This window comes from Choristoneura fumiferana, chromosome 18, assembly GCF_025370935.1.
Source record: "Choristoneura fumiferana chromosome 18, NRCan_CFum_1, whole genome shotgun sequence".
Taxonomy (NCBI): Eukaryota; Metazoa; Arthropoda; class Insecta; order Lepidoptera; family Tortricidae; genus Choristoneura; species Choristoneura fumiferana.
The window spans coordinates 4605952-4629907 of record NC_133489.1 but is presented as its reverse complement, the minus strand read 5'-3'; the positions used below and the strand labels follow the sequence as shown (position 1 = coordinate 4629907).

Below are 23956 nucleotides of genomic sequence, written 5' to 3'. Positions count from 1 at the left end.
AAACTAACGAAACGAAGCTTGCAAGTGGGTAAACGAGAAAATAATTTATATGTGTAAAAAGCGAAATGATCTTTATAAGCAGTGGCGTAAGGATGAAAATAATAAGTTAAAAAGTTGTTGTATAATAATTATAGAAATAAAACGAACAAATTAATAGAAAATACTAGAAATAACTTTATAAAAAATGAAATATGTATTAATTTTGGAACCCTCGTAAAGTTTGGGATATCGTGAACCGATTGAGTGGTAGGTTATGTAAATGTATAGACAGCATTATTATGAAACACTTCGGTAAGCGCAATGCCCGATGTGTGTCAAATGAATTTGCGAGTGAATTTAGGAAAAATACTAAAAACATATTGTGTCAAACGTGTGATACTCCTCTATTGAATCCTAACATGTACTGTAATATACCAAACGTAGCCATGAGACTCAAAAAAAGCTAACAACTCAACGATATTTAATATAATTAAAAAACTTAACACTAATAAAAGCCCAGGTGAGGATAAAATTCGTGTTTCAGATCTAAAATACATAATAACTGAAATCACACCACTAATTACTCACTTAATTAATACTTCCATCAATACGTCAATGTATCCAGATCGGTTAAAAGTAGGTATTGTCCGCCCCATTCATAAAAAGGGCTCATACTCTGACCATAATAATTATAGACCTATAACGATCTTGCCAAGCATAGATAAAATAGCTGAGAGGTACGGACTGAATTGAATACATTCTTAAGTAGTAACAACATAATAAATGATAAACAATACGGATTCCAGCGGAACCGGAGTACCTCGCAGCTATTAACTAGATTCACTAATGAAGTCAATGGTTACCTTAATGAGCGGAAGCAGGTAATTGCTGTTTTCATAGATTTCAGCAAGGCATTTGATACACTAAAGTATCCCACGTTATTCGCCAAACTACAGCAAAACGGTATACAGGGACCCGTACTGAAGTGGTTCGAAGATTACCACAAGAACCGACAAACAATGGTAAAGATTGCCGGGCAGGTCAGTGACCCTATGAGCACAGAGGAAGGCACAGCCCAAGGATCTATAATCGGACCTACCGAATATTTAATTTATGTCAATGACATGTGCAACATTTTTAGTGGGGGCTCTGTATACCAGTTTGCTGACGACACATGCCTAATCACCTCACACCAAGACCTAAGTGAGGCACAAAATGCCATGCAATATATTTCAATCAGCTGTGCAAGTGGGCGCATGACGTGGGCTTGGTGATAAATGCCAAGAAAACAAAAGTAATCCATATAAAGTCACCATATTCCAGAGAGACAGGGACCCCTAAAATCATAGCACATGAACATCAATGCCTACATAGCACTAACGGTACATGCAACTGTGAAGAGCTTGACCTCGTCGAGCAGCATATGTATTTGGGTTTAATTATTGATAACAACTTTAACTGGGGACCGCACGTTGACCACATATGTTCAAAACTTAGATCTATAATGGCTAAAATAGCCATCCTTAAAAGTAAAATTCCATATAAAATATTAAGAATGATTTATCTTTCACTCGCGGATTCCATAATCGGCTATGGTATAACTAGCTATGGCCGGACTTACGGAACCTATTTGAAACAAATTTATAAACTTCAACTTGCACTGTTAAAACAATGGTGCCCTACAAGGTTAAAAATAGTTATAAAGGCAATTACGAGGGCTTATTCCGTCATTGTTCCATAATTAGTGTATATAATAGGTTTCAAATGTCTCTGCTTGTGGAAGAACGAGATGAAATACCCTCTATTCAAGGAAAGTCTCGTCCAAACCAAATGCGTAAATTGAAATACTTGCCTGCATACTCCTTGCCACGCAATAATAACACTTACGGTAGAAGAACCAACAAGTATTTGCTACCACTCATTCTTAACTACCTACCTAAGGAATTGTTGAGTGAAATCTTGAAAATTATTAATAACCCCAATAAATTTAAGTTGCTGTTGAAGAAACACTACATGGCTTGTGAACCATGAGACCAGAGGTTGTATTATAAAATGTATAGATTGGACTGTTACATATATATATAATATATATTATATATATATATATATATTAACTACATATTTACTACATTATATATTGCTACATATATTATATTTATTAATTAATAAAAGTAAAAAGCATCGATCTGCGTGATCTCGCCAACTATTACTAAAACCCTAGAGGTTTCCAATAGTGGCCAACTTTGTAAAACCTATTATGTAAAACTGTACCTAAATAAATAAATTAAAAAAAAAAAAAAAAAAATGCGTTGCCAACCTAGAGCTGAGATGGGATACCTCAAGTGCTAGTATTTCACCGGCTGTCTTACTCTCCCACGCCGAAACACAACAGTGCAAGCACTGCTGCTTCACGGCAGGATTAGCGAGCAAGATGGTGGTAGCAATCCGGGCGGACCTTGCACAAGGTCCTACCACCTGCAAAGTTGAAGTTGAAGTGAACAGCACCACTGGCTACTACGACGAAAATCGAAGTTCTCGTATTAAATAATATCAGCGTCAGCGAGACGGCAAGATACGAAATTCGAATTTTGCACTTCGTAGTATAGGGCTAGGACCAATAAAATTGTCCCTAAAAACACTAAAAAGCAGCTAATCAATCCGTCCGCTTCGTACGGCTCGATTCCGATGCAATGCAATGGACGCTAACTCAAAAAACTTTTGACGAGTGAAAGCCACGAGGTCGCTGCACTGCGCTGACCCTATAGGCCGATCGGGCTACGTTATTTGAGAGTTCAAGAATTCTAAAGTTTCTTATTTTTTACCTCTGGGTACAGTCGTACCTATGAAGCTTATTATAGCGTTTTGTGTCATTTTTGTCGCCTGCATTTTCAGCAATTTGAAGATTTGTGGTTGTTTTTTTTATTTGAATAAATCTCGCAAAATAAATTTAAAGTTAAAAATAATTATGGCATCATGTCTAGGATAGCCTGTATGTAAACCAAATTTGTTTCATTTTCGTCAAGTGCAAACTGTTATAGGGTCAGTATGTAAAAATGGTATGAAAAAAAATTGCTTGCGGATTTGTGGTAATTGGGCCAATCAACTTTTTCACCGACACTAATCTGTACGCGACATTTTTCAAACAATTGTAGATTTTTGTAAGTAATCATATTTTTTCTGTAATTTAATAGATGGTGTACATGAATACATGCCATCCTACGTAAGTTTAAGCTATTAAACCGTGAAATATCTTGTTGGAAGTACGATTGGTAACGCCAGAGACAATTTTGGTAACGCCAAAGACAATTTTGGTGACGCAGGAGACGCCCAAAGCGTCGGTAAAATAGTTGATTGGCCCAATTGTGGTTATCATAATTTATTATTTGCATAAAAGTGACCACAAATAATGACTATTAATAATATTGTTTGGATATCAATTACCTAGGGGACGCGGACGTCAATAAATTACCCCCTCCTTGCCGCACTTGTTAAGTGTGAGAATCGCAATTATTTTGATCGTGTTTGAAACCGCGAGATAACGGAGATAACCCCTCCCCCCAAACCCCTATAAAAGTGACGTGTAATTATAATATTTTATCTACATCCATATCATAACTTCCCTACATTACCTACCGGCGATAAACATTGCACATCGGTTTGGAAAGAGACTCGGCAAATTCGGATAGAGCGTTCACACACTAGATAAGTACTTATGTGAAGTTGTCAGTCGTTGTACAACAGGTGCAGTAAAATACGGACGGCATTCAGATAAAAAACATATGTATAAGAAGGACTCTATGATGAATTCTTTCTACCAGAAGCCGCCTCACAGGAAATGGACCTGGATGAGTCCCAATGCTTCCACGAAAACGAGATAGACTTCATTATGACCGACAAGAGACGGGTATTCAATGATATGTCTGTGATTCACGGGGTAAAAAAACTGGCAGTGATCACCGAATAGTTAAAGAGGCACATTGAATACTTGAGCGCTCCCGTCTTATGAAGTCCACGCTGACCTACCGCGCTCAAATTGAAAACTCGAGCTTTCAAATCGCTTTGACTGCCTGCATAACAACGCATCAGTGGACGAAGTGAATAACCGATTCGTAGAAACTGACCATACGGTAGTGTCTCAGTTCTCAGTAGAACTCCGAAGCTCTCCGATTACACCCTCAACCTTATGGCTGAACGACGTTCGCTTCGCCTGCAGTCTCCCGATGATGCCGAGTCCCATGGGCAGCTTAATAGACGAATTACGAAATCCTTGCAACACGATATTCGTACCTTTAATACCGCTCGTGGCGGAATAAAGGATCCAAATTGTTCGCAAAAGATATATCTATTGGGCAAAGCCAAATGACAAAGCTGAAGAGGGATGATGGCAGTGTAGCGTCGAATAAAGTGGAAGTGTTGAGAGAAATCGGGACTTCTATGGACGCTCTACGAGTCTGTCACTAAGCCTGTTTCCAGTGCGGATATGCCGTAGATAAAAATTATGTATACATGCGACTGACTGACTGTACATAATTAGGCATTAAAAAAACACTAGTGAGGTTTTATAACCTAACCAACAAAAAGTTGGATAACCCCCGACTTTATCACTTCAAAGTTAAATATCTCAAAAACGGCTAAACCGGAGACAGACACACACACAGACACACATAGCGGTCAAACTTATAACACCCCTCTTTTTGCGTCGGGGGTTAAAAACGAGCGATATGCTCTCATTATGTATCAGTCACATAAATAACTTATTTTTCATAGCAGCAAAAATCGATTGGCTAGAAAAAAAATATTGAAGAAAGATCATAGTTTTTAACCGACGAAAAAAAACGAGGGAGGTTCTCAAGTCGACGTGTATATTTTATGTAAGTAAGACCACGCATAACTTTTACATTTAACTGAATGTAAAGTATTTGTATTGTGTTTTGTTGTATTAAAAAAAACATTATTAAACAAGGAATGTTATAAATAATTATATTTATTAGTATTTTCGTTTCACCAATGAAATTAACGTGGCCCTTGTTTTCTTTTGAGCAGTAGATATATATTTGTTCGTTAGTAATAAAGAGCCAGTCCATAATAATAACAGGCCCAAAATCGCTATTTATATCAAATTCAAAATTCAGCACAATATTTTTTTTTATTCGACTGGATGGCAAACGAGCAAGTGGGTCTCCTGATGGTAAGAGTTCACCACCGCCCATAAACATCTGCAACACCAGGGGTACCTCAAGTGCTAGTAATTTCACCGGCTGTCTTACTCTCCACGCCGAAACACAACAGTGCAAGCACTGCTGCTTCACGGCAGAATTAGCGAGCAAGATGGTGGTAGCAATCCGGGCGGATCTTGCACAAGGATATTTCAACATTTTGAACACAACACAATGAAATGATGTCAAATCCTAGTATCAGAACTTTGCCCAATTATTTTAATTATGTGTTTAATTCAAGCACAAGTAGGTATACTAATTTACCTCTATATTTACGCTCCAGAGTCCTCTCGGGCCCTCCGTCTATAAAAGTAGTCAGGGCCTTTACATCGAAAGTGCATTTGTCCCTCTCGTTCAGCAAATCTTTGTTGACTTCGCACATGTTTCTTGACACAAATACTCAAAGTGTTGTGATTTACTGCGTTATTAAATGATGAGACGTGTCCGCTCGGTCCGACGTCTCTCCAACGAATTAATGCAATGCAAGCTACATTAGATAGCGCCTGGGCTACTACGAAACTCGAAGTTCGTATCGTCCCGTCCCTCTCGCTCTCGTATTAAATAGTATAAGTGTCAGAGGGATCGCACGACACGAACTTCGAGTTTCGAGTATCGTAGTAGCACTGCTGTGATACTGTAATACCACGTACCATTTTCCATAAGGTATAATTTTCAGAAAAGTACAATGTTAGTACTGTTAGTGCAGTAAATTATACCTAATGGAAAATGCTATTTACATGGTATTGAAGTATCAGCGACGATAGGTACATCACTATATATGACGTTATGTGCGAACATGGACTTACCTACTCTAAACTGGCCGACCTAATTCAAACAAGTTGAAAAGAGAAAGTACCTACGCGGCACGAAGGACTGCAAAACGTATTCAATATTTTATTCAATTCAATAAAAAACAATGCATAAAAAAAACCATGCCCTGTCGTCGGAGTAATCTAAAATAAGTTAGATAAGTACTTACCTAATTTAGAGAAGAGAAGTAACTAATTTAGAGGTACCTTACCTTACCTAGGTACCTAATTAGTTACTAACGTACAATTTTTAAATCGATGTTTAAGCATAAGGTAGCATTTATAAAGGACCAGCTGTTGCTACCCACGACTTTGTCTGCGAATAATTCGTTTAGTAAGAAATGATGTCGGTAAATTTATTATTTATTATAAAGTGAGAATTGCCGTAACTTTTTTAGTAGGCGCGCATTTGAACTGAATTATCTACTCAATAAATCAACGTAATGTCAATTTCGTACAGTACGCATGTGTACTGCGCTCTGCGCAGTGTCATAATTCAAATTTCAAAATTCAAATGATTTATTCAGTAAATAGGCCGCAATGGGCACTTTTACACGTCATTTTTTTAAACTACCAGCGCTTTCGGAAAGACCATCATTGCCAAGAAGAATGCGCCGCAAGAAACTTGGCAGAAAGTCATTTTTTCATAAAAATATAATTACAAATAAAATACTTAAAAACTATATTATACAATTAAAGAAAAAAAAATACAAAAAATAATAATAAAAGAAATACAGGGATGTATGGGGTCCCTTAGTTACAATACTAAACACTAACTATATCTAAACTATATCTACGTTCAGTGGAAGTGTAGAATGCTTCCACCGTCATAAATTTTAAAATAATAATATCAATAATTTAGTTCTGAAATAAAGGTACATTTCAGGTCAAGTAACCATTAAGCTTTTGGATTTCGAAGGCAAGTTCACGTCTGCCGCCTCCAAAGTTAGCTCACACGCACTCATGTCATGCTCTGAAAGCAGAGCGGTACCGATCATATCATATCATACATATCATATCATTGAACCAACCATCGCAACCAGCCTCATGATCGTTCAGTTAAAGAGCTACAAAACACACCAATGTATTACCATTGTCGGCTGTTAGCATCCCGCATTTTTTTTTATGGTATAGGGGGAAAACGAGCGGGCGGATTGCCTGATGATAAGCGATTACCGTCGCCCATGGACACCTGCAACACCAGAATAGTCACAAGTGCGTTGCCGGCCTTTAAGGTAGGAGTACGCTCTTGAAAACTTGAAGGTCATATCGGTCCGGGAATTCCGCAGGCGATAGTTCATTCCAGAGTTTTGCTGTGCGAGGCAGGAAATTTCTGGAAAAACGCACAGTAGAGGACCGCCAACCATCTAAATGGTGAGGATGGAAGTGTTGTCGCGTAGGTCGGTGGCGAAAGGACTCCTCGGAGCACTCCCCGTTGTACATGCGATAGAAGATGCACAGTGAAGCTACATCTCTACGCAACGCCAAAGAGTCAAGTCGATTAGAAACTCGTTGGCAGCCGACTATTCGAGTCGCTCTCCGTTGTATGCGGTCCAGAGGGAGATGCTGGTACTGGGGAGCCCCTGCCCACAGATGAGAGCAGTATTCCATATCTTTTTTCCTGAATGGCAAATTACTTAAACGGCAGATTCTGGTAATGGCAGCAGGGCTACTCCGAACTTGGCAAGTTCGTGTCATGCGGTCCCTCTCGCTCTCGTATCAAACAGTGTAAGTGTCAGAGGACCGCACGACACGAACTTCGAGTTTCGAGTTTCGGAGTAGCCCAGCAGATTCTTAATATCAATTATTAGTAATTGACTAGCCGTTACCCGCAACTCCGACCGTGTAGAATTTGGTTATCGATATCCCGCGGGAACTATGCAGTTTTCCGGGATAAAACTATCCTGTCCTTCCCCGGGATCTATCAATCAATCTGTATTTCATCCGAATTCCATCTAAATCGGTTCAGCGGTTTAAACGTGATGAAGTAACAGACTTACAAATTTTCGCATTTATAATACGAGTATTACTGGGATTTCAAACGTTTAACAGCAGCTCTATGCAAATTCTTAGAGCCTGGCCACATCACAGCACGGCGCCGGCCGGCGTCCGAATGCGACGCCCCATGCTAGGTTGGTTACAAACAACCGCACAACACGGCACTGCATTTCATATCTGCACCTTGCTAACAAGCCTTTACATTACAATACAATGACGCTTTATTCATCATCATCCCAGCCTATATACGTCCCACTGCTTGGCACAGGCCTGCTCTCAGAACAAGAGGGCTTGGGCCATAGTCCCCACGCGGGCCCAGTGCGGATTGGGAACTTCACACACACCATTAAATTGCTTCGCAAGTTTGTGCAGGTTTCCTCACGATGTTTTCCTTCACCGCAAAGCTTGTGGTAAATTTCAAATGTAATTCCGCACATGAATTTCGAAAAACTCAAGAGGTGCGAGCCGGGGTTTGAACCCACGACCCTCTGCTTGAGAGGCGATAGGTCAACCACTAGGCCACCACGGCTTTCCACGACTCTTTATTGTACACCAGAAATGACAAGGCCTTTAGTTGAAATCTTTTCAAACTTTAACTATGACGTCATCACAGTCTCAGGCTACAGAAATAACAAAACGCAAATGCATCCAACGTGTTTATTGGATATTTTTTTTAATTATTAACAAAGGCTTCACTTCTTGGCGGTGACTGCGGCCTCGTCCTCCCGGGCGAAGGTCTGCAGAAGTTCCTCCTTTTTAGCGGCGATACGCTCCTCGCGCCGCTTACGCGCCTCCTTCACCTTGTTACGACGCGCCTCAGCCTGGTCACTGAAAATTAAAAAAAAAAAGCATTTTCAATACATTTAGCACATGGATCAACTTAGTGTCTTGCACATTAGGGCCTTAACAGTGCGGCAAGTCTTGGAACATACCCATACTAAGTGACCTATTTTTTGCAATTTTAAGTGACCACCCATAGAGTATTTATAGTTTTAATCAGATGGCGTGCGAAATGAAGGCTTGCTAATTGACAGGTGAAATATCGCTAGATGGCGTTAGTATCGTCAGGTCCATTTCACTATCCATTGATTAATTTTATTTGACGGATAAGAGTGTGGCCGTCTCCATCTATTCGAACAAAACAGAGACGGCATCACATTTTATCCGTCATTTAAATTTAATTAATGGATGGTGGAACAGGAGGTAAAACTAGTATAAATATTCGTCTAAGACCAAGGCAATCATGCGCCAACAGTACTTTTTAATCATTTGTTCTCAGTATTTTTTTTAATAATTTGTATTTTATGTTAATAAAAAATGAATCCCTATTTCCCTTGATCACGGCATCACGCGTGAACGGCTGGACCGATTTCGCTAATTCTTTTGTTGTTGTGTTTGCTATTGTCAGGAGAAGGTTCTTATAAAAGAAGATTTAGAAAATAAAAATAAAAAAACTACACCGGGGGCGAAGCCGCGGGCACCAGCTAGTAAGTTATTAGATATTTAGCAATGCATGATAAATAAAAGGTACCTAGTAAATGAAATTAGCTTGTTGCTGTTTAATTTTCCTACAATCAATGTGAGATAAAGCGGAGGTATTTATAACTTGTTCACAAAACTGATTTTACCCTCAACTTAACTATCAACCCTCTCCTACGGGTCATTGTAATTTCAGCAATATGAAAGATATGACAAGTCCTAAATAATGCTGGGTCTACATGTTTGGCAAGCACTAACATACTATATGACTGCGTCCTGTGCATTTGTCGGCGCTTGCCAAACGTGTGGACTCAGCATTAGGAATTATGTGAAAACAACATTAGTTTAAAATATTACAAGTCATCTCACCTGAGCATCTTAGTCCTGGCCTTCTCTGCCTTCTTCCTGTGGATGTACTCCATCAGTACACGCTTGTTCTTGAACACATTACCCTTCGCCTTCATGTACAGAGCGTGGTACAGATGCCTGTCAATCTTCTTTGCTGTTCTGTACTTTAGCAGCAGCTTACGGAGCACCCGTTGCCTTTGGACCCAAAGTTCCTGGAGAGTAAAGGCTTGGGTTAAATTTGAGACAATGCCTTACATGCCTTTATTATAAAAAAAAAACTTTTCTGTATTTTCTCATAGAATCCATAAACAAGTGGGGCTACATTGAAAAGTATCATGTTTAGTATAAAACCTTTTTAGTATAGCTAGCTTGTTATCATTTTAATGTCTCCTTGGTGACTTTTAAAAGTATGATTTTATGGAGTACAAATCCAATAAAAGTAATGAGTTGTTTCAAGCATACTAGTAGTTAGTAGTATACATTGAAATCATTTTTCTAGCAAAGTGTATCTCTGATGTCTCCTGAATTACAGGACAGAATAAGGACACTTTAAAAGTTGATTGAAAAAAAAAAGCATTTTTCATATTTTTTTATTTCGAAAATCATAACTATTAAATTTACTGCAGGTAATTAATTAACGTCTTTTTAATAGTATCTCATAACATAAGCCTTGTTACTAAACCTAAAGTACTAGTATAGTTTACAATTTGCAAATTAGGTAAACAGATAGTTTTAATCCCAGGGAAGGAAATAGGATAGTTTTTATCCTGGTAAATTGCATAGTTCCCGCGGAATAGTGATAACTGAATTCATATATTTACTAATAATACTAATATCATATTATTATTATTATCGAAGGATTGGTTTTTCTCAGCTCTAGGCTGATATTAACTACATTTACAGGTTATCCACCAAGTAAATGTAGCAAGAGTTGTAGAATATTCTTTAAGAAGATTGCGGAGGGCTATTTTCAGTGTCTAGTTGCATGAACTTTCTCACTATTCTGCATGTATTAAGTATTGCGGCTTTTTGTAACATTGTGTAAATGTGTGATTTTATGCCTAATAATTTTGACTTCCGATGATCAAATGATCATACATTGGGGTTTTCGGTGCGGGAATGTTTGACATTAGCCAAAGAGTAGGTAATGACATAAAAAACAGAATGTATTAAAATAAAATTGTATCATAGTTTGTATACCTACAATTCAGAGAGAGGTAGTAATTCATTAGGCATAATATGATTTTTTTCAGACTAACCTCTCTGTTTATCTCTACTCTTTATCAAATCATTCCTGCACCAAAAACCCCAATGTATGTTGATGATTTACATAGGGCCATCAGTATGTTATACACAATATTACGTCTTCATTCAAAAATCCACATAAAGCTACCTTATGGCACTTAGACAACTACTATCAGATCACAAAGAACTCATATTGAGCAATTATTGCCTTGTCATATTATTGCCTGGTGATTAAGGCTTTCAGGAGGGAGCAGCGGTAGTGAAATTAACAGCTGTATAAGTCAACGCACGTAAAAAGAGCTCTGGGTGGCTTGTGGAGGGATATGTTTGCGCATTTGTCAACTAACAAGCCAATGGCGTGACGGCCGCGCACACGCTCCTACGCCCCCTCCTACGTCTCCCACTGCTCCGCCGCCAAATTGGTCCGTATTTCACTCACTGCGCAGGTATGTCGCCAGGAGCTCTTTTAACGTGCGTTGATTTGTAGTAGACCTTTAAAACATGTCAAAACGTCATCATCTCAGCCGTAGGACATCCACTGTTGGACATGACATAGGCCTCCCCAGACCTCCAGTTGCTTCAGTTGTCACTGGCTTGCATCCACCACGAACCTGTGGCTTTAACCAGGTCATCTGTCCATCTCGTTGGTGGATGTCCTATGCTGTGCTTGTCGATCTGCAATCTCCACTAGAGAACTATTTGGCCCCAATGGCCATCTGTTCTCCGTGCTATATGGCCAGCCTGTTGCCACTTCAATGAGCTAATTTGCTTGGCTATGTCAAAACATGTACTAATAATTATTATATTATAGTCATTTCTCACCTTCTGTGGCATACGAGCGTTGGCTGTACCTCTCCGTTTACCGAAGCCACAGTGACGACCCTTCCTGCGGGCTTCTGTGTTCTTGCGGACGCGGGCGCGCGAGTGCACGGCAACAGGTTTCTTGATGACCAGACCATCCTTGATCATCTTACGGATGTTCTGTCCTGAAATGTTGTAATGGAGCTATATTATGCTATGGATAGTAAAACTAGTAAAATAATCAGTACAGCAGTAGTAAAAAACCATTATACAGCTATGTTAATCAAAAATATATGCAACATTTGGTGAAAACACCTCTATAATAGTAACATTCTCAACTAGATTCTCAGGTTTCATTACACGTTTTTTGATAATTTTGTGTTTAAGAACTGTACACATTAGATTATTATATTAATTATAGAATACATAAATATACACAGTTGCCGTTAATTGTGAAACCACGCCAAGACGAATGAGGTACTCACGGGAGTTGGTGTTGGCGATTTCATTGATTTCGTTGGGATCTAACCACACCTTCTTTTTGCCACATCTCATAACAGAGGCTGCAAGCCTCTTCTGCAGCTTTAAGGAACTGAAAATAAAGATATATCGTGTAAGACCACATGGCTCGACAGCACACCGAAAATGAGTATGACAAAACACGGTCTAAACGTCCAATTTATTCACGTAAACACATTCATTAGCCGCTAAGCTGTTCGAATAATTCACTAATATCTTCAATTTCTTCGTATTTCAATGCTTTTTTTAATTATTCTTGAGAACTAACCTCATCTTGACGGAGTGAGATCCAACGCATACAAGAAAGAAATATGGCGGCACAAGTTCCGTAGTGATGGATTCACAATCGATAAATCTACGCGATTCTTAAATCGATTAGATAATGGGTTTTAAAAACACTGTTAGGTTTTAAATTAGATTTGAAATAAATAAACAATTAAAATTTGTATAAATAAAATTATTTGTATTGCTTTATTAAATGTACGAAATGATTGCGAAAGTTGTTAATAATCGGTATTTATCGCTAAAAATAAGTGAGAAATTATAACATTAATCTTCAATGACTCACGCGACACAATATTTTGTTTAGCTTTCTTATAAAGACAAAAAAAATGGTGGTAATTACTAATTAAACTAAACAATAAAAGTACAAGACATTCAAAAATTAAATGTAAGAAATAAGAAATATCTTAGGGCACGGCCACATGAAATCGCTCGACGCTCGTTTCCAGCATGGCTACTACGAAACTTGAAACTCGAAGTTCGTGTCGCTCTCGTATTAAATAGTATAAGTGTCAGAGAGACCACACGACACGAACTTCGTGTTTCGAGTTTCGTAGTAGCCCTGCAGTGTCAAATCTGGTCACTTGACATATCTGTTATTTTTTTTTTCATTCACTCCAAATTCTTTTAATTCACAGACTTGAAATACTTCAAATCTGTGTTTTATGCAAACTCGTTTTTGCTCGTGCCACGCATTGAAACTTGTGATTGTTTGTGAATTTTATTTATGAACTCATCTCGTCAACTTCTCGCTCGCACGCAACGCAAGCAAGCAAGTTACTTTAACTGTTTAACTTAACTTAGTGGCCGTGGGACCTTTCACGTAGATAGACGTGTTGTTAAAGTACGTTCACAAAGAAACATGACGGATTCACGGAAAGTTAATCCCGATCTCCAAAGAGAAAGGGACAATTGCACTTTTGATGTTACTGAACTGACATATTTAATTGATGGAGGTGCCCAAAAAACTGAGGAAAGGAGGAAACGAGGTAATTTGCAATTACATTCTAAGAAGGCATTAAGTTCTCAAGTGGCAACTTGGTGTTGCATGTCTCTGGGTATAATTATGTCTACAAATTAGTGATGTAATTTTTACTTACAACTACAACAGGTTTTAGTAGTATGGTAATGAATTTAAGTTTATTGGGATATACACCTCCAAAAAGTACCTAATGCCTGAATTTAATTGTCCAAAATACATTATCATTACTTTAATACATGTAAACAAAACTGATTGAATTGGAATATAATGAAGTAGTATTATTGTGAATGATTTAGTGCAGTTAAGTTGAATAAAAATGATAAGCATTTAAGTCTTTCAACGTCACATTGCACATTTTCTATATTCAGTTGCAACTATTGTGATAAATTAAATTGTACGAACAATGAATGACATACCACACATTATTTAAAATGTAAAAACTTTATTTAATTTCGAGAATATGTTTCAAGATAGTACACATTGTGCGACTGTGACACTGGGGTGTCTCTACATTTCTACATTTTAAGGGTTCAAATTATTATCGGCTTCGCACATGTATTCCATTAGATTCAGCAGTTGAATTGAAATAACAAGCTTTTATCAAATAGCCATGAGTATTCCCAAAAATTAAGTAGTTGGTATGGCATGTAAATAGCCAATTTTAATGGGTGGCGGAAGACCGAGAGTGCGCTATGCCAAATGGAATTTCCAACAGTGCAGAAGCACTCACCTGGTTAGGGCTGCGGCCGATGATGATGAGCGCGGGGGTCTTGTGATGCGGATGCAAGGAAATCTTCTTATTTTGGCAATGCGGTTAATTACGAGTATGAGACATGAGCGGATAAAAACTTGTGTCGACGTCAAGACTGACTAGACTGTCAACTGTCAAGTCAGTTATTTTTGTGCCAGAGAGCACCCCTGCACTGAATACGGCCTAAAAAGGTTTTAGTGCGCGAACAATAGTATACTACTCAAAACAATATAAGGGCCACTTGAATTTCACCAGTGAAATAAAATCTAAAATATGTTTGCGCTTTTAATTGAATACATTTAATTGGATGAAAAGTACTTGTACTGTGTTATGTTATGTTGTATTTAATAAAACCATTTTTAGACAAGGAATGATGAAGAATTATATTTATTAGTATTTTCGTTTCACCTATAAATTCATGTGGCCCTTATTTTCTTTTGAGCAGTATAGATTTCATAAAGTTACGTATAAAACAATGTTGCCAAGTTGCATATCTCTAATCCTAGCATTTGAATTTTTTTGTTATTTCACACACACATACACTTTCACAATTATAATTGATTTCATTTCAACAATGAGATTCAACTGGCCCTTTTTAACAGTTTAGATTAAAGGGCAACACACACAGAAAGCGTGCGCGGGTCGGGTCGTGTCCGCCGCGTGAGCCGCGCGGTTCGTTGTATTCACACAGAGAGCGGGTCGGACCCGCGACGGGCCCGCGGCGGCTATCGATGTTGCCAGTTTAGTGACTTAGTCCCTAGAAGTGACGACTTTTGCTTAAATCTTAGCGACCGCAAAAAAGTTTTGACGACAGAAATGGTTTAGGTATCTGGCGACTTTTGGAGTACAAATTAAAACAGTTCTAGAACCAATAATAGATACGACATTTTTGTCAACTCGACACAGAATTATACAGTGCCGCGAGATATATGTGGAAAACGACAAACGCGCTTGCGCACCAAGGTCAAACTTTACTTACTTACTAATAATGTAATGATGGGCGATGGATGAAATTTTTAAAAGTGGCTGATTTTTTTTTATAGACAGGAATAAGCTTATACTAGTCAATGGAAAAAATAACAGATTTTTCTGTAGTACCTACCAATTAATTAAAAAAATAAAATAAATAAAAATTATTCTCGCCTAATACGCATGAATACGGTTTTTAGGGTTCCGTAGCCAAAATGGCAAAAACGGAACCCTTATAGTTTCGCCATGTCTGTCTGTCTGTCAGTCTGTCTGTCCGTCCGCGGCTTTGCTCAGGGACTATCAATGCTTCAAAGCTGTAATTTTACATAGATATACTTATTATGAAAACTATCCCAACAAAATGGTACAATGAAAAATAAAAAAAAAAAAATTTTTTGGGTACCTCCCATAGAAAAAAAAACCCTAGTAAGGGGTTTTTTTTTCTCATCCAACCCTATAGTGTAGGGTCTTTTAAAATAAAAGCATTAGGGGGTTACTAAGACGATTTTTCGATTCAGTATTTTTTTTGCGAAATATTCAAATTTAAAGTAAACATTTTCATTAAAAACGAGTTTTAGGGGTTTTTAACTTAAGCTTTAGGGATAAATATTTTTGAGAGTTGGTAACACTGCGCTCGGCTCGCGCTGTTTGTGACGACGGGCGACGGGCGCGGGCCCGCGCACGACCCGCGCCCGCGCCCGCGTTCTGTGTGAAGGCGTCCATATACCGCCATGCAAATACGCCCGTCGCGGGCCCGCGCACGACCCGCGCCCGCTCTCTGTGTGTGTTGCCCTTAACAGTTAATCTATTAGTTACTTAACTACCTTTAAAATTAATTATGCAACAGGTTAGGGACCTGGTTTATATTAAACAAAAGATTAGTCATTCATGATATGATAATCAAATAAAGTTTTGTCATCATTTGTCTGTTGTTTTCTTTGAAAAGAAACAAAAGTTAGTAGAATATAGAAAAATTCACAGCAAGCCTATTGGGCTACTAATAAATTCTCCAATAAACATCAAACTGATGTGATTTTAGTGCTTGGACCATTTATAGGATTATCTTTCTCCTACTAACGATAGTAGGTATTATAATATTAGAATATATGTGTGCGTTTTTATATGAATATATTTAATTGAACGAAAATTATTTGTGTTATGTTGTATTAATAAAAGTATATTCAGACAAGTAATGTTATAGAGAATCATATTCATTTGTGTTGTTGTTTTACTAATGAAACTCATAATAGCCTCTATTTTCTTTTTAAGGGTAGTATAATATACCCTATACCTATACCCTAGTAGTTTTACCTATCGCCTCTCAAGCAGATGATTTTGGATTCAAACCCAGACTTGCACCTTTAAATTTTTCAGAATTCATATACAAAAATTTAAAAAAATATTACCTCTGCTTTCTGTACTGCTTGCTGTGTTGATTATGTACTGTTGATGTTCAATAAATGATTGTATTAAATTGTATGTTTTGAAGAAAAAAACATTGTGAGGAAACCTGCACACACTTGCAGCAAATCAATGATGTGTGTGAAGTTCCCAATCCACACTCGACCCGCATGGCAACAGTCCAAGTCCTGACATTCAGAGAGACAAGAGAATGAAGGCAAATAACGTGAAAAACAATTAGCCTATTTGTAATGAATACTGATTTTGTGTCAAAGGTTTAAAAATAACATTTTATGCTTTCATGGCCTTCATAAATGAACTTTGTACGACAGTGCTGCTAAGGCAGTGTACCTTGTTATCATATTGATAATAAAAATAATGCCTACTTGTTTGTGCCAACTGTGACCTCATAAAGAGATTTGCGTATGTTATAAATACGTTTTCTATTTACGTAAAAAAACCAGGCAAGAACGTGTCGGACACGCCTAAGATAGTGTTCCGTAGCCGTTACAAAAAAAAAACAAGTAATATTTTTTTAAAGATTTCGTATTTTATACGGAATCTTCCAAGTTTGGGTATATACAGGGTGATCAATCCACATGGGTCAGTAGGGAAAAGTCAGAAACTATGAGAGATAGCGAAATCTGTTCTTAGGAACCATGGCTTCGATTTTAGATTGAATATAACCGCAATTTTTTTTTAACTCATACATAACCGGGAATCGAACCTGGTCAAAATCTCTGTAAAGCCATCCCAAGCCAGGGTACTAATCATTGAGTAATAAATCCCTTTAAAAAAATTTAAGACGTTGGGCTGCTGTAAGCACCGTACCTAATACCTAAGCCATAAAGTAAATGATTGCTTTTTTTTTCAGAGGAAATGGTCCTCAAGGAAGGCATTCACATAGAAGAAGTGCCGTCTGTGTACCTCAGCCACAAGGACAAGTACGAATTGGCCGTCAAAAAGGCCTGCTACTTGTTCAAGATGATCCGCAGGCTCCAAGAAGAGGAGAACACAGGGATGGAGAACTATCAGTTAGTATCCTGAGTGTATTTTTATGTATGAATTTATAATTACACTAGAGTTTACCCGCGGGTTCGGACGCGTACACTATTCGATCTGGTACAATTGAAATTCCGGGATTGTATAAAATTCCCCGGGGAATTTCCAAAATGTATATTGTTGCGAGAGGCGTGGTGGCCTAGTGGTTTGACCTATCGCCTCTCAAACAGAGGGTCGTGGGTTCAAACCCCGGCTCGCACCTCTGAGTTTTTCCAAATTCATGTGCGGAATTACATTTGAAATTTACCACGAGCTATGCGGTGAAGGAAAACATCGTGAGGAAACCTGCACAAACCTGCGAAGCAATTCAATGGTGCGTGTGAAGTTCCCAATCCGCACTGGGCCCGCGTGGGAACTTATGGCCCAAGCCCTCTTGTTCTGAGAGGAGGCCAGCAGTGGGACGTATATAGGCTGGGATGATATTGTTGTCTTCATTGAGGTTGCGTTAACAACTATCCAAAATTTCTAGACTCTAAACCCAGCGGTTGAAATTTAAAGATTTTATCCCTATTCCGTGGGAATATCGGGACAAAAAGTAGCCTATGTGTTCTTCCAGACGTGCAGCTACCTACATACCAAATTTCATCCAAAGCCGTCCAGCCATTTTTGCGTGAAGGAGTAACAAACACACACACACACACGCACGCACGCACACACACCAACTTCTAAATATCAAATTATAAAATTCCCAGGATTGACATGAAACGCACTTTTTTAATCGTAATCGTAGCTTTCCTCTTCGGAGCCACCTGACTCGACGGCTGCTGCAACAGTCTCACGGTAGTTTCATGTTCAAAACCTACATTTGGCCTGTCGAATATTTCCTTTAAGAGCCCTCGCCCACGTCGACTTTTGTAGCGATGCAGTAGCGATGCTGTCGCGCGTTCGCGTCGATACAGTCGCGATGCGGTCGCTAGAGGTAGGCGTCCACTTATCCGCATCGTACGCTTCGGACGTATCGGATTTGTTGCTTTGTATAGAAATGTGCGGGCAGGTGGACGCACTTATATGAGTTTCTATACAAAGAATACTACGATCCGTTGCGTGCGATGCGTCCGATGCGTACGATACCGACAAGTGGACGTTTACCTTAGCTGTGTGCTCTCGCCCACATAACCACGATTCAGTCGTGATGCAAACGCGGTACTTTCTCGCTGCACCCTCCCTCCCTTCCCACCCTCCCTCCGTTCTCTCCCCGATGTCGTCCGACACGGTCGAGCGTTTGCATCGATACAGTCGCGATGCTGTAGCGCGTTGCGTTGGCATCGCTTCTGTAGCGCGTTGTTTATGCGACTAACGCGCGCCATCGCTACAAAAAGTCGTCGTGGGCGAGGCCCTAAGTTAACGGAAATCAAACACGTTATATTTTGCAAAGGCCGTACACAGCATAGTGACTACTCTTGTCTAGCATATTTAGGCGGGATATGATACGTTTTGATATTCCCCTTTTTCGTACAGAGAGGTGCTAGGTGGTTCCCTCGGCTCGGCCATTCTGGGGGACGGATCCCCCCTCACCCTGCACTATGTGATGTTCATCCCTACACTCATGGGCCAGGCCTCTGTGGAGCAGCAGGTGCACTGGCTCGGGAGGGCCTTTAACTGCGACATCATAGGGACTTATGCACAGGTATGTAGGAATCTAACTTTTAGTTGTGTAATAGAATTAGATTATAATTTCATACATAACAATTGTGGCTATACCCTACCAGGGTGCATAATTTCTGTAAGTACTAGTATTTATAAGTCTTATGTTTTATGTTTTTGCCAAATAAATGAATACTGAATACTGAAAAAGATTCTGATTAAATATATAATTTGAAGGTATTAGATAGATTGATAGATTAAACATCCAAGACCCGAGAACAAACATTAGTATTATTCATACAAATATCTGCCCCGGCCGGGGATCGAACCCGGGACCTCAAGCTTCGTAGTCAGGTGCTCTAACCACTTGGCCATCCGGTCGTCTAAAAGGTTGCTGAAAGGGTAATGAGAGAAAAACACCGCAAAAACAGCCAGGAGGGCTACAAAAATCGAAGTTCGTATCGTAGCGTCCCTCTCACTCCCGTATTAAATAACATAAGAGTCAGCGGGACGGCAAGATACGAAATGCGAATTTTCCACTTCGTAGTATAGGGCCAGATCCCGTGAAGTTTTCTTCAACAATTTAATACTGATTTGTCCAGACGGAGCTAGGACACGGCACGTTCATTCGAGGGTTGGAGACCACAGCCACATACGATCCTTCAACCAAGGAGTTCGTGCTTCACAGCCCTACGCTCACATCTTACAAATGGTGGCCCGGCGGACGTAAGTTCAATAATGTTTGAATACAGTTTAAATCGTTTTTAAAATCAAAACCAAGAAAAGTAAAACTATATAACTACATTATTTATTTAACATACTTTTTCTCCTTGTACCGTATCTAGCGTAGTATAGAATTTTAGTTTTATATATTTTTATATTCCACATAATATCTCAATCCATACTAATATTATAAATGTGAAAGTGTGTTTATATGTGAGTCCTTTCACGTCGCAACGGAGCAACGGATCGACGTGATTTTTGGCAAAGAGATTATTACCCAGTAATCTGTGGACGTAGGCTACTTTTTATCCCAGGACAAAGCCGCGGGTAAGAGCTAGTAAATAATAAAAACAAAAATGTATTTCCAGTGGCCCACACAGCCAACTACTGCATAGTAGTCGCCCAGCTATACACCAACGGCAAATGCCACGGCATCCACCCCTTCATAGTGCAGCTGCGGGACGAAGAGACCCACATGCCGCTGCCTGGCATCAAGATCGGCGAGATCGGCGCCAAACTAGGCATGAACGGCACCAACAACGGCTTCCTCGGCTTCGACAAAGTCAGGATACCGAGGGAGTACATGCTGATGAAGAACTCCAAGGTTCTGGAGGTGAGTTTTAACAAATTACTGTATAGTAGTCGCCCAGCAGACCACTGTATAGTAGTCGCCCAGCAGACTACTGTATAGTAGTCGCCCAGCAGACTACTGTATAGTAATCGCCCAGCATACCACTGCATAGTAGTCGCCCAGCAGACCACTGCATAGTAGTCGCCCAGCAGACTACTGTATAGTAGTCGCCCAGCAGACCACTGCATAGTAGTCGCCCAGCAGACTACTGTATAGTAGTCGCCCAGCAGACTACTGTATAGTAAGTAGTCGCCCAGCAGACTACACTGTATAGTAATCGCTCAGCAGATCACTGCATAGTAGTCGCCCAGCAGACTACTGTATAGTAGTCGCCCAGCAGACTACACTGTATAGTAGTCGGCCAGCAGACTTCTGTATAGTAGTCGCCCAGCAGACCACTGCATAGTAGTCGCCCAGCAGACTACACTGTATAGTAGTCGCCCAGCAGACTACTGTATAGTTGTCGCCTTTACCCATGGCTTCACATGCGCGATCTGGCAGTTGAATTAAAATTCCGGGATTTTACTAAAAGCTCTCATGAGTATTCTCAAAAATTACTTCGTGGTTCTCACTCACGTTGCATTAAAAACAACCGTGCCAAATTTTATGACTAAGCCCAATGGTTATTATTTCAAGAATTTATTCAAATCCCGCGGGAATGTCGGAATAAAAAGTATCCTGGCCCTGTAAGTGCAAAATTCTAACTTCGTATCTTACCGTCCCGTTGACGCTTATATTATTTAATACGAGCGTGAGAGGGACGGTACGATACGAACTTCTATTTTCGAATTTCGTAGTAGCCCCCCCTGTAATGTGTCTATTTCAGACATCCAGCTTAGTTCAAGTTCAGTAATAGACTATTCACTCTGGCCTTGAATATCGCCTTTGTTTGTGTAAATAAAGCGATTAAACGAGTTGGACCAATGTTTGGTCAATGTCTGATGTAATTGTGGGTGAAGTCTTCCAAGCATAAGCTGAGGTTTTGATGTAGAATTATAGGAATATTTGGCCAAAGTTCAAAGTCAAATTTCTTCCTGCATTTTTGAGCATTACTAATTGCTTAGATACTAAAAAAATTAACAACCCGAGTGTCCTAAAGCTATCTAAAGAACTTTATCAAATGATAGCGTGTGGTAATCTAATAATATTTAAAATTTAAACGCATAATTACAATGTCAGTGAAATATACCAGCAAAATCTGTAATACGCTCGATCGATCAATGTTAATGATAATTTGGGTTCTGATTAGCGTAACCTTGTAGACGACTTCGAATTATATCATGTTTGTGCCGATTTGATTTGTCTTATACTTTTAAACGAGCAATTCTTGTATATTATTATATATACATATATTTCGGGGATCTCGGAAACGGCTCCAACGATTCGATGAGATTTGGTATGGGGTTTTCGGTGATGAAAAATCGATCTAGCTTGGTCTTATCTATGGGGAAACGCTTGTTATCGATTTTTAGCCCGAGCAAAGCTCGGTCGCCCAGGTACTAAGTTTTTATGCGTAACGTTTAACAGTGACTTATTAGAATTTCCGTTGTGCATGACTTAACGGTCGGAAAATGCTAAGATACAACGGATAGTTTAGATTTTAGATAATGGATACGAAATAGGTATTTGACCTCTCCATTGGCGAAGAACTGGCGATTTTAGCAGTGATGCCGTATCCAGGTAGCCCAAGTGGGGTTGCCAGATTGTCGGGAGATCCGGGATTGTCCCGGAATTACGTGTCTTGTCCCGTGTCCAGGAATTACACTTTAATGTCCCTGTAGGTGATTGACGTCGTTTAGAAGAGACGTTGTAGAGAAACCACGATCACGTAAGATCGAGTGTGTCCTCAGAAGGACAGTTTTGTTTGTTCTTCAGAAGAACAGTTTGTTTATTTTCCTCGTACAAGATCATCGCAGTATTTCTACATCTTCATCTCCAAGCCTCGAGGAATCTTCGTCGTACTTCGGAGAGCGGAGACTCGCTTCACTCGAAGTACATCGGAGCTACGACATGTTCACTCCTCGACGGCCGCGCGCAGAAAAGAGCGAAGACGATGCCGCGTGGAGTTTTGTAGAGACGCGAGCGAGAGATCCGAGCGTTGCAGCATAGCTCACGCATCCTCTCGCTCATTTAGAGCGAAGCGCGGCGAACTGAACGAGCGCGGCGAACGTTTTTGTCCTCCGGGAACCTCGCACTAGTTGCGCTTTGTTTATATTGTATATATTAGATCATTTTTGTAAATAAATTCTTCTTCTTCCTTCTTCTTCTACACGCAATCAATTAGGGTGTTTCACTTACCTGCCACCAAACATCCCTAAAGTGGTGACCCCGTGAAGAACATCGACTTTCTGAAGATGACTCACACCGCAGCTGAAGCCGGCGTACTGAAGCCTCAAGCTCCGCCACACCAGCTCATCCACATCCATCAACCGTCGACACGCAAATTTCTTCATCGACGAGTTAAGAAGAATCCAGCGAGAAATCGTCGAGCTACGCTCCGAAACCGACAGCAGTCATAGCAGTCGCCCTCGCCGCCGTTTCCGGACGAGAAACCGAAGAAGCAAGACCTCGCCCATGCCATACTGCCAACATCACCATCGCGATGGCATGTCCGCGAAGAACTGCACACCACCTTGCAGCTTCAACCATACCTAAGCCGTCGGAAAACCTAACAGCAACGTTGGCTGCGGCGGAATCCGCAGTTTTTGACTCATCACACCGCCTCTTCGTGACCGACAGGAAAACGAAGCTCACCTTTTTGGTCGACACTGGAGCCAACATCTCCGTGCTACCTAAAAGAAAAGGCTCACGTGAACAACCGCTGCCATTTCAACTCTACGCCGCCAACAACACCGTCATACCTACATATGGTGAGAAGACACTCGATCTCGACCTCAGCCTCCGTAGATCGTTCCGATGGAAATTTATCATCGCCGACGTGTCGAAGCCGATTTTGGTGCCGATTTCCTAAAATTCCACGAATTAATAGTCGACATTAAACACCGCAGACTCATCGACGGCAAGACGCACCTCGCAAACAAACGCACAGATCTGCGCTGCGCAAATACCTACCGTTCGCAGCATAGACGTGCAAGATGCGTACCACAACATCCTCGCCGAATTCCTGGAGCCACTCGACTGACATCGATGAAATTATCGCCGAAACATCCAGTCGAA

General features: G+C 39.9%; 3 protein-coding genes across 3 annotated transcripts in view; 1 reads left to right on the top strand and 2 right to left on the bottom strand.

The window, feature by feature from the left end:
• Positions 1-5661, bottom strand: part of LOC141437549 (acyl-coenzyme A oxidase 1-like) — a 67723-nt gene extending 62062 nt beyond the window's left edge. Inside the window, exon 1 of the mRNA XM_074100980.1 lies at positions 5460-5661. Coding sequence (XP_073957081.1) covers positions 5460-5577 — 118 coding nt within the window. The 5' untranslated portion in view covers positions 5578-5661. The remainder of the gene's footprint in view (positions 1-5459) is intronic.
• A 2984-nt stretch (positions 5662-8645) lies between these two features.
• RpL19 (ribosomal protein L19) lies at positions 8646-12744 on the bottom strand. Its single transcript, XM_074101266.1, has 5 exons — positions 12663-12744; positions 12361-12467; positions 11897-12060; positions 9851-10041; positions 8646-8830 (listed from the first exon to the last, which is right to left on the bottom strand). The coding sequence occupies exons 1-5, from the start codon at positions 12665-12667 to the stop codon at positions 8695-8697; spliced, it is 603 nt and encodes a 200-aa protein (XP_073957367.1). The 5' UTR covers positions 12668-12744; the 3' UTR covers positions 8646-8694.
• A 579-nt stretch (positions 12745-13323) lies between these two features.
• The window catches only part of LOC141438440 (acyl-coenzyme A oxidase 1-like), a 25968-nt gene continuing 15335 nt past the window's right edge, over positions 13324-23956 (top strand). The window contains exons 1-6 of the mRNA XM_074102315.1: positions 13324-13665; positions 17654-17813; positions 19300-19468; positions 20028-20151; positions 20517-20761; positions 21606-21628. Of these exons, the coding sequence (XP_073958416.1) occupies positions 13539-13665; positions 17654-17813; positions 19300-19468; positions 20028-20151; positions 20517-20761; positions 21606-21628 (848 nt within the window). The 5' untranslated portion in view covers positions 13324-13538. The remainder of the gene's footprint in view (positions 13666-17653; positions 17814-19299; positions 19469-20027; positions 20152-20516; positions 20762-21605; positions 21629-23956) is intronic.

What these genes read in the sequence shown, in the direction of transcription:
- RpL19 (XM_074101266.1), bottom strand. An exon ending in AATCGCCAACACCAACTCCC is followed by an intron (nt 12,061 to 12,360) that starts GTGAGTACCTCA and finishes ACAACATTTCAG; the next exon opens with GACAGAACATCCGTAAGATG. An exon ending in ACGCTCGTATGCCACAGAAG is followed by an intron (nt 10,042 to 11,896) that starts GTGAGAAATGAC and finishes TTTACTCTCCAG; the next exon opens with GAACTTTGGGTCCAAAGGCA.